The following is a 17,073-nucleotide window of genomic DNA, read 5'->3' as shown; positions in this document are numbered from 1 at the left end:
CGGAACACACGTAAAATGCATGTATCCCAAATAACAATATACTGTATTATTTACCTTGTACTACTCCAGGCACCTCACAACCAGGTAAGGAGCCTTGGCTTAAGCTGGGAGAACTTTTTGCCTGAGTTGAGAACCTTCAAGGGGGGGGGGGGGGGGGGGGAATGGGATAGCAGGCTGCTTGCTGATTGTGCTGATTGACACATTTACAAAACAAAAGATGCTGACTGAGAGGTGTGAAGGAATTTAAGGTGGGCCGGGATTATGAGTTTTTTCGTAGGCTTCAGGGATTCTAGTGTTACGACAGACTGGTTTTTAAGTAATCAACAGAAGTGAGGGCTACCTGTGCACATTTTTTGCTTTAACTTGCAACGCTTAATTTACTTTGATTTCTACAGAACATCTGTAGGGTGTAACCTGTTAGCTGTTCCCTGAAGAAGGCCCATTTGCAATATTCTGAAATTACCTTTTTTCAGTTTTGCTAACCTAAACTTTAAATTTTTCACAATTAGATTTTGAGGAAAAACTGAGGTATTCTAAAACATAATAATAATAATAATAATAATAATAATAATAATAATAATAATACATTTTATTTATATAGCACTTTTCCCATGCTCAGAGAGCTTAATTTCAAATGTTCAAACAGATTTACATGCATATTTTCAGCCCTGCTCATCCCTGTTTTTATAAATATTAAACGATTACCTGTGATGATGGCAATAACAAGCAATGTGGATTAAAAATGCTCATTATGCAGTTATTGCCTCTGCAAAACAAAACACAATGCTGTACCAAAGTCAGCAGTGCAAAAATGACCAATTACTGAAAAAATTTCTTGTAATTATTGAATGATCTTTGGTTGCAAAAGTATAGACTATTGGTTTTTAAGTTGGTCTTTTATTCAAAAAAATATGATTTGCCTGTCTTCTGTGTCTACTGTGTCTTTCAATCTTTATCATTTATACTTTACAAACATTTTTAAGCCACTTTCTACCAAATATGCCAAACACCTGCAGTATATTCATAATGTCTCTGAATATCATCAATCTCAGTTTAACGTGGAAGGACCAGGGGAGGGAGTGTTACCTCCCCTGAACAAACATTACCTCCCCCAGAGCGGTAGGTGGCAGCACCCCTGGGTTGCAGCTGTGTCTCGGACTCCCGCAGGGCTCCATGGGAGCTGGAGTTTGGTGCAGCCTCATTGGGTTCAGTGTGCACCACCAGGGGGTGCTGCAGCTGCTGCTGAGCCCCTGATTGCTTGATTGAGCTCTTAATGAAGGAGGAGTGGAGGCAATAAAAGAGAGAGGAAGGAAAATAAGAAGAAGAGAAGTGTTTGGTGTGCTTAACTGTGCTGTACACGTGGGAAACGGGGAAAGCCATTTCCCACGGGAAAAAAATAAAAACATGTGCCCTGAACTTGTGTCCTGCGTCTGTCTGTGTCGAGTTTGGACGAAAGTGTTTCCCCTGGTGGTCTACAATAAGTACATGCTGCACACAATGACAGATCTGGTACCCCACTACGGCAAAAGTCACCCTGAAAAGTGTATTGGATAACTGGTCACAAAGCCATTAATGTCATTCATTTCTTTCTTACAAGACAAACTATATGAGGAAACCCTGGCCCAAAAGTTTACTTTTGCTTTGTGTTAAATACGTTTCCTGACTAACTTCATTTTCTTCAGTAGTCTTTTGTTGTGTAAATTATACTGCTGAATAAGGACTTGAATCGGAGGTGTGCGGGGCAGACTGTGGCAGACTCTTTTTAAACAAAGGGTGGAGTGATGCAGATAAAGCTTACCATGAAAGTGTAGTTTACCCCTGGCTTAAAGTTCTCCAAGACGTCTTTCAATCTGCTGTTCCCCTGACTTTTTTTGTGTGGCTGGAAAAAAAGCACAAACAAATATTATAACTTTAGCTGTCTATTCTGAACTATAGTGTACCTAATTGGATATGAAAGCTAGTGGAGAGCCTCTACATCTGGTCATTATTCAGGAAGTGGGTGTAGAGGTGGTCCACTCCTACAAGTACTTGGGGGTCCATATCAGTGACAGGCTGGACTGGTCCCAGAACACAGAGGAGTTGTATAAGAAAGTGCAGAGCAGGAGACTGTGTTTTCTTTAATGTGAATAGTGACATCCTTCACATCTTTTATAATTCTGTGATGGTCCATGCGATTTTCTACTCTGTGGTGTTCTGGGCTGGCAACATCACTTCAAGAGAGGCCCACCGAATCAAAAAACTAATTGGTTAGTTATGCATGCTCTGTTATGGGATGCACTCTGGACACCCTGGTGGTAGCAGTAAAGGAGAGTGCCGCTATGAACAATGATGCATATCCTCTCTCTGACACACTAACACTGAGGACTTTCAGGAAACAAATTATTCAGCAGAAGTGTGTGAAGAAATTCTACTGGGACTCCTTTATGCCAACGACTATACAGCTACATAACTCCTCACTGTGATTGTAACAGCTAAGGCAGACATTTTTCATTCTTTCTAATTTTATTCTTTTGTAAATCATTGTGGTGTGTGTTCAGACCATAGCATGCATGAAAATTGATTTATTTATTTATGTACTTACTTACTTACTTATCTACATATTTATGTATTTATTTATTTAAAGAGCTTCTGTAAAAAGCCAAATTCCCCGTGGGGACAAATAAAGATCTATCTATCTATCTATCTATCTATCTATCTATCTATCTATCTATCTATCTATCTATCTATCTATCTATCTATCTATCTATCTATCTATCTATCTATCTATCTATCTATCTATCTATTTCTCATTTGTATAAAGAACAAATAAAAACCTTTAGTAGCAGCTTTATTACAAGTAGGCCTAGCACTAGGTTTCATTTCACTATTTTTGACTTTGATTTTTGCTTTGCCCCTGTGTTTTGTTCACTCAGTTAACTTTGCTATCTACTGATTTCGACCTTGCTTGGCATTGACAACAATTGTACCCTTCATTACTTATCCCCCAGTGTTTTCTGTCACACACAATAATTATTGGAGACATTGACTCAAAAAGGGGTAGTAGGTTTGGCTTTAATATTTCATGTTCTTTCAGTGTCAGTTTTAAAAATGACACTTGATCAGAAGAGAGATGCAAGGGCTCTCTTCTGAAGCCAGGCCCTTGGGGGGGCGGTGTATGCCAGTGAATGAGTGGTGGCCAGGTGATTTGAGCAGATAAACCCACAAAAGCTGCATGGAGTTTCATTGTGTCATGATTTCCAGGCCTAAGAATCTACAAGAAATCCTTCAAAATCAAAAATCTCTAAGGATGCCTTGAAGCACAATTTAGGCCCTGGCCTAAAACTGAAATCACTGCACATTCAAAAAGCAGGTCTCAAAAACAGAGACAATTTTTAAAACCCCTGGCAAAATTAAACAAAGCAAAGTAACTATTCATTTTTTTATTTTAAACCAACAACTAAAAACAGTTAAAAAACAAAAGTAATACAAAATTCAAGAACAAGGAATACATTTTAAAATTAAACTGTTGTTTTTCAGCCAGGGTTCCTCCCCTGGCTGAGGTTCAAGTGCCATTTTTATGTCTGTTTTGTTCATTTTTGATCCCTTTGCTTATTTTAGTACTGTTGGTCGTTTTGTTTCTATGTATCTGTGCATGTGTGTTTTGTGGGTGATTCCCCCAACAGGCAGAGTCACCTGCCTATCTACGTCATGGGACTGCCTTCAGAACTATAAGGGCTAGGAAAACCCATAGTCCCTTGCGGTTCATTGTGAATGCACTCATGATGGTGAGTTTTTCTCTAGTGATAATTGCACTTTTGGTAAATTTGTGAATTTTTCAACCACTGTGCTGTTTTTTTTTCAATTACTCTTTTATATTTTCACTGGGACTGTGTTTGCTTTGGTTTACCTATTTTGAAGGCTTTGCCTTCTGTGTTGTTTGTGCTCTTTTGAGCTTTCTTGCTAAATAGTCTCTTTTGAATAATAAATATTTTTATTTATAAAGATACCATTTTGCTCCTTGTGAAACTAATTGGGTTTTTGATGATGTTTTCTCCTGTAGTGAGCAGCTTAACCAATTATTGGGACTTTTATGCTTAGGAACTGTCTAGTTCACAACATTAACAAACTAAAAACTAAATAAACACAATTTAACCCTTTTGGCTCTGACATCCTATTACTAGTACATATATATGCAGCCATTTTTGTAAAGGTACGTTTGCTGCTCCTGGAACCGGGTGTGCTACTTTTACCGCAGACTGGAGAGACTTGCATACAGTCAGCGAAGTATGGAAGTGAAAATGGATACTGTGCACACCACACAGTAAGTAGCTCCACTTTCAATTTTATTTCCTCAAGAAGATTGAAGAATTTGGCAGCAATTGTATTATAATAGTGATTTATTTTTCATGTTTCAGCTTTCTTGACACACCCCAAGGCAGAATATCTCACAAAATAATTTTTCCCATAAAAACAGGAAATCCAGGGCCGAAGGGTTAATAACTGCAAAAGCAAGTCCACAAGAGTCAAGAGAGGAAATTGAGAACAAAAGCAAAAGTCAAAAGAACCAAAAAGAACAATGTTCTGTTTCACCCAGAATTTGTTCTCTGGCTTATGTTTGTTTTTTCTCTTTTTGGTTATTTCCACTGCATTCAAAATATTATTTTCATGTTCTTTTTTACAAAAAAAAAAGTTGTTAATATTATTATGGTTATTTATTGTTTAGAATTTATGTATTGTGTATTTGTGCTGTTTTCTGGGGGTGTAAACCATAGGGGCGTGGCCACCATGACATCACTGCTGAGGAGCTCATCCTCAGCCTTTATATTCAGCCAGCTGAGTGGATCTCTCAGAGGTTCATCGAGTGACTCCTGCAAATTTTGTTTTGATTTCTGGTTACTGATTTTTTTCTTTTGAATATTGACTTTTGCCTTTGGATATCATATTTGGACTTATTAGCCTTGAGTTGCCTTCTTAGGCAAGCCCTTTTTACTTTATTTTTGCCTTAATCGACCTTTCTTTGCCATTTCATTCTTTTTTTTGTTTATATAAATAAACAGTTTATAACGATTTGTCACTGGCTTTGTCTTCTTTTATAGGTTATTCTCTCTCTTGATGGGCATTTTTGTATATTTTTTAGACATGAGCCCCATTTTAAGCATGTGTAGACCTTTGAAGTCTGTCTTTGGTGTTTGGACTCAGGCTGCCTGAGGTGAGGCTTATTTTGAGGTCAGACTTGGTGAAGTGCTGGACTGGCTGGTGATATTAAGATGCTTTTTCATCTCTTATAATCTTTTTCTGTTTCTGCTTCACAAAACAGTAATACAAAAATACTCAACAGACCAACAAAATCTCACAATAATATGTAAACCAAATAAAAAACCAGGGAAGTTATCTAAACCGTCAGCAGAAAATGCATGCCAACAGATGGTGTAGACATTTTCATGTTGTACTTATAATACAAGCCACAGAAAATATAGAAAATGTGACTTTGACTGTGGGGAGTTTCATGTGAGCTCCCTTCAAAATGGGACATCTCAGTAGACCAATTCAAAGACTACTTTCCTATGCAAATTCATCATAACACCTCTCACCTCATTCGTAAAATAAAAAACAAATCACAATCAGCACACCCAGAAATTCTATTTGGTCCAAAACGATTAATCTGTTGCCATTGCTTTTTATTTTTGCAAAAAACTATACATAAGTAATTTTTAATTGTGTTTACTAGAGATTGATCAGAAAATCAGCAGATGTCTTGCCTTTCTGCCAGAATTTCTAAACAGAAAAGAGCAGAATGAAGTGGGAATTTAAAAAATGCTTGTTGCACACACATAAACATAACAAGAAAGTTGTTTGGCCTCATTTGTTCTATTACCTTATTAAAGCAGTCTGAAAAATTATGTCTTATTAACATCCTACATTTTTTAAATAATGTTAAGTACATTTATATTTCTGTAATAAAAATGATTTGGGACAGATGATGACTGGCTACGTTAATGGACAGGCAGCCCTGAATCTGAATGCCTTGTCAATGTTTGAGTAGAATGTCCTCCCTCTTCTTAAATTCCACTCCATAACATGCCGTCCTGTTGCCTGATGCAGCACATTTTGACAGTGAAAAATCACGAAAGAGCTTCCTCATCAAAGAAGAGTTTAAGGAGTTGAAGTTCATTAGAATTCCATTCATTTTGCAATAAATCACAAAAGTTAGGAATACAGTCTGGATGTTGAAATGGCATTGGCTTTAGGCACATGATGTCACAGGACTTTCCTTTCCAAAATGTAAAGATTAAAAATTATTTTCAAATCAAGGAAGATTCCCTGACATATTGAGGATTGTGTGTCCTTTATAAAGTTATGTGAAATAAATATCAGCTCACACTTCTATGGCTTTTAATCAAGTCAGGGAGACGTGTTCTTCCAAACATTAACATACCACCATCTTCATCCTCCAGGATTCTTCCTCAAAGCCTCTGTAGTAGACGAGATAATATCTGATGTTATATTCATCGGGTGCTGAGTCAAATTCAATACTAACTGTTTTATTGCTCCCAAAAATGGTGATATTTGTAGGAGCCCAATCTGACAGGATGACAAAAAGAAAACGACAGACAAATTAAAACATATTTAAAGAAACAAAATAATAAATAAAGGTGATTTTGGTTTGAAAATCTCCAAAACTTACTCTTATAACATTCATTTTCAGCATAAAGATCTAAGTGGAGACAGCCTGAAACAAGACAGCAATACATTTATCAATTTATAAAAAGTACTAAGGATGAACAAGTTAAAAAATACAGGCATGGGGTAACATTCAGGTTCCTTCAGGAACTTAGTCAACTGTTTTGAAACCTGGAGCGTTACTTAAAGTTTTGCTTATTTAAAGAGATATCACATTTATGTTTATTAATTTTTTTCCAACAGTTTTATTTAAACAGTGATAACAGAATGTAATTAGTTATATTAGGAGAGCATCCTCTTTAATAAAATCCCTGTGTGCATCCAGGTGTCCGTGTGTGTGTGTCTTCTGGTGAAGTGCGCATGCGCGGGGCACGGTGCAATGCGCGATATTACTGTTAGAGAAAGTTATAGGCATTTTACGGAAATACAAACCAGTATTACTGCGAGAGGAAATTAAAGGTACACAATACAGTGATGCATATTACAGCCACATGCAAGCCAGTATTACTGTCAGAAAAAATGAAAGGCATATTACCGACGCGCATGCCTGTATTACCGCCAGAGAAAATTAAAGGTGTATTACGGACGTACAAGACAGTATTACTGTCACAGAAAATTAAACACACACAATACACGGTGGCAGCACATGAAGAACGGTCAGCTCAGCAAGTAAACATCACCAAAAGAAAGGCTGAAAGAAAGAAAAATACGACCAACAAAAAGAATGAGGTCAAGGTCCCTTGCCATTTAATATAGACTGTTCCTACTAATGTTTATTTTATGTGCTACTGTTCTAGCGCCCGTTATTGTAACGGGCTTAATGACTAGTATAGTATAAAATGCTTTATTTAAATATGCAAATATGTAAATAATAAAATGTATTTTATTATTTAGTTAAAAAACGATTCACATTGACATGTAGTGGCTGAAGAAGCTTTCTTAGAGAGCAGTGATGTAAAAACTGCAATAGTTGATGTACAGTTTTTGAGCTGCGAGTTGTTGAGGGCCTGTTTTTAATTGTGCTTTTTATTGGTTAAGCATACATTTTTTTAAAAGAAGCATCCTTTTGAGATTTCATATCTATGTTGAAGTACTGTACACTCACACACGTGTAGACAGTTAAGGCAATGGTCAATTCCTGGACTCACGCAGCTTGGCTGGGGATGTGTGTTGATGTGTAAAAGAGAAAACAGGTGGAGTGGTGGCTTTATGGCTATTGCTCTGTGATGGTATCTGTCAGGTTGCTGCTTCAAATCTCATTAATGTCAGAATGGATCCTACTCCTTTGGGCTCTTCAGCAAGGCCCCTAATCTGAAAGTTGCTCCGGGATGCTGTACAATATCTGACTCTGACCTCCAAAGGTCATGTGAAAAAATCATTTTCCCATAGGGATAAACAAAGTACATCCAAATAAAATATATATATATAAAAGGTATAATAAGAGTAACTTTTTAAGAGTAAATGATTCAGTTATTGACATCACAGACATAAAAATATTATCTGCTTTCTAAATGGGAATTTTTGAAATTTTTCAAACTTGAACAGTGCGCTATTTTGGAGATAATTGAACTAGCTGTGTAAGCCCGTGCTGTAAAAAGCATGGAGTCCTAGAAACTATTGAAATCATCAGAAAAAGAATTGAAATGTAGAGATGTCAGGTAATTGAAAGGCACTACACTGGGCATCTCTCTCCTAGGAGGATTTGTTTTACTGACGTGCTCGCATCGCTTGTGCATTAGCGGATAAGTGACTTTGTCTTTCTTCGGAGGTTTTGTTTTGCCAGCATGCTCACCTCACTTGAATATTAGCAGCAAGTGGAAAAGTAAAAAGTATACCGTTTTGCTGATGTGCTCACCTCGCTTGTGTATTAGCGGCTAAGCGAGTGACTCTTTCTTCTGAGGTTTCATTTTGCCGATGTGCTGGCCTCACTTGTGTATATTCCTTACCCCGACTCCACCTCTCACTTCCGGGCCGGACAGACACACACACACTTCCACGCGTTTATATATAAGATTATCCTACACATTTCCTTGAAGAAAAAGAGTACTAAATTTGACTAAATCAGTGTAGTGGGAGCTGAATTGTTTCATGTGGACAGACAGACGGCCAGGCAGACATGATGACAACAACAGTAGGTGCCTTTGCATTTCTATGTATACACTCCTATCAAAACCAATCAAGTTCCTACTGCAATGTTAATGCCACTTATTAATCAGTGACTGTTTTTTAACACAGTATGTTAAAGCACCAATGCAAGGGGAAGCCGGTGTAGATTTAGTATTTTGTAATAATCAGGATAGAACTGACGGTGTAGAGGTGATTGAACCACTACAGTCAGTTGGCCATGATATTATACAGTTCTCAGTGTTTTGTAAGAGTGAGGATGCAAAGACTAAAATTGTTAAGTTTAACTTTGGTAGGGCAAATCTTGAGCCCTACCAAATCTTGAGTTGGATGTGACTGAGTCTAAGAAGGATGGACTGGGATAAGCTTTTAAGTGTGGAGACAGTTGAGGAGCAGTGGAACAGGTTTAAAAACGTATTACATATAATGCATGACAGGTACATACCTAAATTTGAAAATTATAGGAAATGTAAAAAACTCCACAGTGGGTCAATAAATAGTTGAAAAATAATATGCAAAGAAAAAAACAGCTGTTTACAGCGTATAAGGCTAATACTCCAAAGTGAGTCGCATATAAGAACATGAGGGCAACCATTAAGAAGGATATTAGGAAAGCTAAAAGACAGTTAGAAAGAAATACAGCAGATAAAGCAAAAGATGACCCAAAGAGATTCTTTCAGTGTTTTAGTAGTAAAAGATCAGTCAAGGAGGAGGTGAAGTGCATCAGGAATAGTAAAGAGGAATTAAAAAATACAGACAGTGAAATGCTGTAGCGATTACTCGAAACTTGCATTTGCTGAGGTCTTCAAAATTGAGGAAGTGGATAACCTCCCAGCGGTAAATGGGACTACTAAAGAGGTTCTGAGTGATTTAGAAATTGTAGAGGGAGAAGTACTGCTCAGATTAAATAGGCTGAAATCAAACAAACCTCCAGGACCAGATAATATTTACCCTCAAGATCTTAAGGAGGTTAGTGAGTACATATTGATACATATTTGTAGGAAATTCCAATAGACTGGAAAATGGCAAATACTATCCTGTTATATAGAAAGGGTGACCGAGTAGATCCAAGCAACTATAAGCCAGTAAGCTTAACGTGCATCACAAGTAAATTAATGGAAGAAACTATAAAGAGAAAGACTGAGTAACACATGGCAAGAACAGGAGTTCTACTGAACATTCAGCTTGGGATCAGAACAGGGAAGTCATGTTTTACCAACATGCTGAAATACTGTGAGGAAACAACAAAAGGATATGCTCAGAAGTGGAGCATATGATATTATTTATTTGGACATTCAGAAAGCATTTGATAGATTGCCACATGAAAGGTTGAGCATGAAACTAAATTAAGTGGGAGTTCAGGGTGATTTTTGTAGATGGGTGCAGAACTGGCTCAGACACAGGAAGCAGAGGATGATGGTGCGAGGAACCTTATCAGAGTTGGCCGATGTTAAAAGTGGTGTTCCACAGGGGTCAGTGCCATATATAATAATATAATAGGAATATAAGTAACAAGCTGGTTAAGTTTGCAGATGATACCAAGCTAGGTGGATTAGCAGATCATATAGAATCATTACAGAGAGACTTGGACAGCACACAGGCTTGGGCAGATTTGTGGCAGATGGAATTTAAACTAAGTAAATGTACTAAGTAATAATTTCAGGTTTGGATACACAATGGGAGTTCTGAAATTTGAAAGTACACCTAATGAGGAGGATTTAGGAGTCGTAGTGAATTTGACACTATCAGCTGCCAGACAGTGTTCAGAAGCCATTTAGGCCCGATTTATACTTCACACAACGTGATGCATGCTGCAGCAGACGCTCCTGCTACACAAGCGTTGTACTGTTTATACTTGCACGCGTACTTTACGTAAATCTGGAGGAATCCACCATGTGGCAGTTCGAGATATTACCATGGTGAGAACAGGTTCGGCTTCACTGTGTTGTGAAATACCTGGAACACCCATTAAATTCCGATGACACCTTCCCGCAATATCTTGAAAAGGATGTTTAATGATTAAATCCATCAGTCCAGGGATTTGTCCATTTCAACAAGCATTGGACATGAAAACATGTAAACTCCAGGCAGGGAATATCAGCGACATGACTCCCTGCAAGACAGCAGTGCTAACGCTCCGCCACCGTGTCACCCCCATGTGTGTAATTATTAACAGTATTCATTATTTAAACAAAATTAACCATTTATATGTAAAATGTAACATTCATATACTTCAATGCATTTCATCATGAAAGTGATATCAAGTATAAATCTAAGGACTCTAAATGTGCAGAGAGTTGAAATATCATACATTTAATGTGCTCAGTGTGGCGATCTATTGCTGTTTGCCACTGCTGTCAGTACCGGAGGAAGCCCTAGAAAAAAAGACGGCACAGAAGATGCTATGTGATACTTTTAAAATGTATTGTGTCATTACAATTGGGAAGTATGCAACGCTTAAATATAAAAGCACCACGAATGCATCTGTATGGCATTTTGCTTCACCACTTCAAACCATTCATCAAACATCGAAGTGCGCACACTAATCTCGTAGGATCCGCAAAGCGGCTTTCTGTCACATGTAGATGTAACCAGAGACTCTGACATCACATTCCAACTTTTAACACACTGTGCGCCCCGACTTTTTGCTGGTACTGCAACTCGCGCACTCATCGCATTAATTTCTGAGGACCTGCTCAGAGGACGCATCAAATGAACGCTGGAAACGCGAGGCAGCCATGATGCAGGCACGTATGCGTTCTGAGCGTAAAGTATAAATGAGCCCTAAGAAGGCTAACGGAAAGTTAGGTTATTATATAGCGCCCTGATATGTGGATTACAAGTCCAAGGAGGTTCTGCTCAAACTTTATAATGCACTGGTGAGGCCTCATCTGGAGTACTGTGTGCAGTTCTGGTCTCCATGCTACAAAAAGGACATAGTAGCATTAGAAATAGTCCCGAGAAGAGCAACTAGGCTGATTCCATGGCTATGGAGAATAAATTATGAGGAAAGATTGAAAGAACTGAGCCTTTTCAGTTTAAGCAAAAAAAGATTAAGAGGTGACGTGATTGAAGTGTTTAAAATTATGAAGGCAATTAGTACAGTAGATTGAGACTGTTATTTTAATATGAGTTCATCAAGAACATCAGGACACAGTTAGAAACATTAAGAAGTTTTTCTTCACACTGAGATCCACACATGGAATAAGTTACCAAGTAGTGTGGTAGACAGTAGGATTTTAGGGACTTTTAAAACTACACTTGATGCTATTTTGGAGGAATTAAGTGGATAGGACTGGAGAACTTTGTTGTGCTGAATGGCCTGTTCTCGTCTAGATTGTTCTAATGTTCTACTGTGTCACCTTAGGAAGTGAATACTCACTAGTTTACACAAAAACACAGCAAATAAATACAAGCATTCAAAGATAAAAATACAGGGACAAGTAGGCAGAGCCTAGTATCACACAAACAAAATGAGTATCACAGAAAGGGTGAACGTTACCTTCACAGTGATGTGCACCATAAACCTCTTTGCAAGCTGAAAACCACAAAAACAAAAATGTTAACATGTGCAGAGTGGCACATAGAATTCAATAAGTAGTAGTGCTTCAAAATTTGTGTTTGTGTTTGTCATTCTGTTTGGATTCCACACTCAAAAGTGAACTTCTTATTTTCAGACTGTATGTCTACATTCTCTTCTCTAAAAGTCATTCTTTACGCAGTCTTACTAACATTTAGTTAATAGAGGGTTTCTCAATAAGTATAGCAAACTCCAAAAAATGAACATATTATTAGTTCAGCACCACTTACTTCTAGAGGTGAACATGACTTCGGTAAAGATATCCTTGTCTTTCTCTGTGCCCATTGGTACAGGATAAGCACGGACTCTGATGGAGTATGTTGTACTCAAAGGAACACAAAACGTTGTTCCCAAAACCTGAAAAGAGAAGCAAACGTTCACCACTTCTACGACATAAACAGAAGTGAAGCAAACCTTCTAGGGAAATTTCAGAGCCACACAGTTTATACTTAAGACATGGCTTGTCTTACTTCATAGTAAAATTACTTGCATTAAATTAACATGTCTGGTGTGTGACTCCATATATATATATGTGTGCATGAGGGCTTCTTCAAGGCTCTGATGAGGTAAGCACTACCACCTTAGGACGAGAGGAGGCACTGACATTAACAACTTTGTGTTTTTGTCCGCAGCTTTGATGAACCGTAGCCAGACGATGCCAGACCTTCCAAGCCCTGTCCCTTCAGGGGTTAAAAACATATATACAGTATTGAGTTTCCCCAACTGATAGCTCAAAATCCTCTCAAGAACTTTTTGAACGAGTGTTTCATCAGTGGCTGATAATTTTGCTCTGCACTTTTTCATTTCTTTTCTAGCATTTAAATAGGGATTACCAGGTTGTTGCCCTAAAGTTTGAAACCACGTCAGGAAATTGTGTATATATGTGCAGTCGATGTCATGACTCTGTTAGTTTGTTCCAACCACCCAAATGTCCTATCACCTCTTAAAGATTTGCAGATTGGGTTAACTCAGTCCTTTAAGAGCAAGCATGAGGATGTCCTGTGATGAACCTCATCCATGCCTACTTTCTGCTTTGAGACACTTTTACTTGCATAGAGTGTTTGTATGTCCCTTGACCAAGAAACAGAGATGTTTAATGTTTAATAATTATGGCCTGAAAAGAGAAAAAGCATATTTTCAAAAGAAGTGAACTATTACAGTAAAGCTAAGAGATGTCACAGTACAGTTAAACTTGGTGTTGAAATCTCCCATCAGGCCACCTGGGTCATCGGATTGTAACCTGCACCTCTCCAAATCATTTGGCTCTTGACAATGGCTCTGAAAGCAGCAAAAATTGACCTGAGCCTAACTTACTCAATCTAATAAGAAAACATTTTAAACTGAACACAGGAAAACTTACTTCTACCTACTTTTTCTAAAAGGTAATAATAAATTGACTGTTACTGTCTAACAAAAAAAAAATCAACATTTCATTATCAACACTTCAAATGCATACTGTGTATCCAGCAAAATAAAAATACTGCAATGCTCAATCTGAAGACTAGCTACGTTCATAATAAGTACACTGCTTGAATAGACTGGGATGCTTATGAAAGTCCAGCTGTTGTAGTATTCAAGTCAACCTACCATGCTGGCGTCCTCGTTCTGAAGCACTCCTCTCTTGTTAATGATGATTTGCTGACATTTAGACAGAACGCCGTACCCTGAGTCAGACTTCAGCTCAACAATGAAGCCCTGCAGGAACAAAATTCCTATGAAAAGATATTTAATGGTGATTACCATAAAAATTCAGTAATTTAAGGCCCAGTTTCTAAAGTTGGCATCATCTTTTGGTTAGAAAAATCAGATATGAAACCCTAGGGGCGCAGTTTCAGGTCACAGTGTAGTCCTAAACAGATTCTTTCAGCCTGTATGAATAGTTGAAGTCAAGCCTGACAGGAGTGTTATGGCTAGCATTAATGCATGGGTTGAAATATCAGACATCCCTGTTAGGTTGATTGCTGACCAATTTAGCTTGATGTACAATTGATGTACAGTAAGTTCACTAGACACATAACACAGTTGCCAGTACCAGCAAGATGGGACAACTCTGCAACCATAATCGTTCAATGTAAAGATAGCACTTGACCTCCACTCCAGCTGGTGGCTACAGGCAGATCCAAATTTTTTTGTGTTTCATCAGAATACGACAATTCATGTTGGTAGAGTTCAAGGTCAGCAATATTTCTCTTAACTTACATGGTACTACAGTTGCTTCTTCTAGTACAATTCATAATCTTGGTGTTGTGTTTGATTCCATTCTCTGTTTCCAGACATGTAATAACTATTTAGCTAAAGCCATGTCTATGACGTATGTAATATCATGGGCCTCTGCTCTTAACCAACATTCCATGATGCAGAGATCCTAATTCATACTTTTATTACCTTATGCCTGGACTACTGAAATATATTATAAAATGGTCTCCCCGTCTCCCTCTGTAAATAAATTGCAATATATCCAAAACCCAGCATTCAGGCTACTCACCCATACCTGTACATATCCCTCCTGTTCTTTTCCAATTACAATGGCTTCTTGTAATCATTCATAGTTCTCATACTTACATACAAAGCACTTAATGATTGTATCCCTTATTATCTTCTGCTTTTCTTCAACTTTTTATCCCATCTCATTGCTTCAGGTCTTCTGGCACTGGACTTCTCCCTCACAAACTTGTCTTCTGTGGGAGCCCACTCATTTAGTGGGGCTGCTCCTGAACTCCAGGATACGCTTCCTTATACTCTTTGCAACCGCACAAGCCATTGATCTTTCAAGTCCAATCTTAAATCACATTTATTAATTCAATATTACCATACCTTTATTAAGATCTAACAGTTTACCTCTTTATGTAACTTTTTAGCTATTTGCTGGCACACTGCTTCATAATTTACCTCCCCAAGTTTTTTTTTCTTGTTGTGTTTGTATCATTCCAGTTATTTTGTATTTACTTTGGCTTTCTGTGTTCCTATTTGTTAATTAATTTTTATAACGTGACCTTGGGTTTTAGATAAGGATCTATGTAAGTAAAAAATATTATTATTAATAACTGGAACATGTCTAACTCTGTTTCCCAGGAGAGATGGCACAAGAGGCCCTGAAAACCTGCTCCATTAAGGGATCAGTCTGTGATTGTGGCCAGACTATAGTAAACAGAGTGTTTTCAGCTAAAACAAGGTATTGCTTTCCAAAAATCCAAAGTCTGCTTGTCTACCGGAAGATGTCATACTTACAATCTTACAGATGCAGCTTTTCATTACATATGTTTTCCAAGGTCTGTCTCAATACATTTTTTTAATTAAAAAAACAGCTTTGGCTCTGAAATGCTGCAGTTGGATGTCACTTCATTTCACACTGTTGCCAGCCATTTGCTGTTTTCTGTTTGCCAGCTATGTTACAGATCCTGCTAACAAGATAATCAGATCATTTGTTGTCACTGCTTTGACTTTTCTGTATTTGCCTTTCGTTTCGTGGTAGATCTGTGTATATGGATGCTGCTTCACCTCTCAACAAAACTAGGTTCTGTTTACCTGGCGACTGTTTCTGCAGAACTTGTACAATCACTCCACATCAACTGGGTTTCTTTGAGAGAACCGCTGTGCCTTGCCCTGGACTGATGTCCCATCTACTTTTGGTTCTTGCCTTGTACTTTGTACTCCCAAGATAGGCTTGGATCCCTGTGACCTTATAATGTAAATCAATGGATAGATGTGTACAACTAAAAAAATTTTTAATGACTACTAATTTCCTTTTATCATCAGTTTATTTGATGTTAAGTAGTCTTTCCTTTACTTTATTGTTTTAATCATCCATCCATCCATCCATTTTCCAACCCGCTGAATCCGAACACAGGGTCACGGGGGCCTGCTGGAGCCAATCCCAGCCAACACAGGGCACAAGGCAGGGAACCAATCCTGGGCAGGGTGCCAACCCACCGCAGTTGTTTTAATCAGTATATTTTAAATGATAAAGCATAAAACAATATTCTCACTTCTCACCATATTCACTTGGGTACCACTGAACCACCAAGGTATCCTGCTCTGGACATTGGCTGTGATTGCCTGGGAGTACTGTGAGATTTCTTGGTTGCCCGATTTTGTGGCCACAACTTTCCTCCTGTCCATACTTCGTGTAGCAAGGGGAGATGTGACTGCACTCTATAAAGCAAAAGAAACGAGTCCTGAAGAGATCCATGACAAAAGAAGGCAACAAGCAAACCACATAAAGACAAATAAAAATGGCACTGTTGTCATGAATCATATTGTTTTTATACGGTTTATATGTTGATTTGTTTAATTAGTTTCTGCAATATTTATTTAATTTTAAAATTGTGACAGTCAGATCATTTCATGACCATTTTGTGAGAATATTATGTGCCATTTTGTGGTATTTTTGATGGCATTGGCCATGTTGAGTACTGGTAAACAAGCTGGTTGTCATCACATGACCGTTGTCAACTTGACAAATGACATCATCAGGCGTTGATTATTTAAGATGGTAAAGTGGCATTCTAGGTGTCCTAACTTTGTGATTTCAAAAACAAACCTTTATTGTGTGAACTCATGTTCTAATTCTTGGTTAGTTTATTTGATGAGTTGTGCTCTGTTTCCTTTGACTACAGCGTTCTCTTCTTCCACATATTTAATCGGATGGTTTAGCCACTCTCTTCTGGTTTTTGATCCCTGCCTCTTTCAGACTTTCTTCCTCATCCAGG

General features: G+C 37.9%; 1 protein-coding gene across 1 annotated transcript in view; it reads right to left on the bottom strand.

Moving 5' to 3' along the window:
* The window catches only part of LOC114661320 (interleukin-17 receptor D-like), a 78,763-nt gene that overhangs the window by 34,947 nt on the left and 26,743 nt on the right, over positions 1-17,073 (bottom strand). The window contains exons 3-9 of the mRNA XM_051933981.1: positions 16,358-16,516; positions 13,952-14,076; positions 12,595-12,721; positions 12,287-12,322; positions 6,665-6,709; positions 6,416-6,561; positions 1,799-1,879 (exon numbers count right to left, since the gene is read on the bottom strand). Of these exons, the coding sequence (XP_051789941.1) occupies positions 1,799-1,879; positions 6,416-6,561; positions 6,665-6,709; positions 12,287-12,322; positions 12,595-12,721; positions 13,952-14,076; positions 16,358-16,516 (719 nt within the window). The remainder of the gene's footprint in view (positions 1-1,798; positions 1,880-6,415; positions 6,562-6,664; positions 6,710-12,286; positions 12,323-12,594; positions 12,722-13,951; positions 14,077-16,357; positions 16,517-17,073) is intronic.

Source organism: Erpetoichthys calabaricus, chromosome 11 (assembly GCF_900747795.2).
Source record: "Erpetoichthys calabaricus chromosome 11, fErpCal1.3, whole genome shotgun sequence".
NCBI classification, from domain to species: Eukaryota; Metazoa; Chordata; class Cladistia; order Polypteriformes; family Polypteridae; genus Erpetoichthys; species Erpetoichthys calabaricus.
Note: the sequence above shows the minus strand (reverse complement) of the source record. Positions and strands in the feature narration are given on the sequence as shown.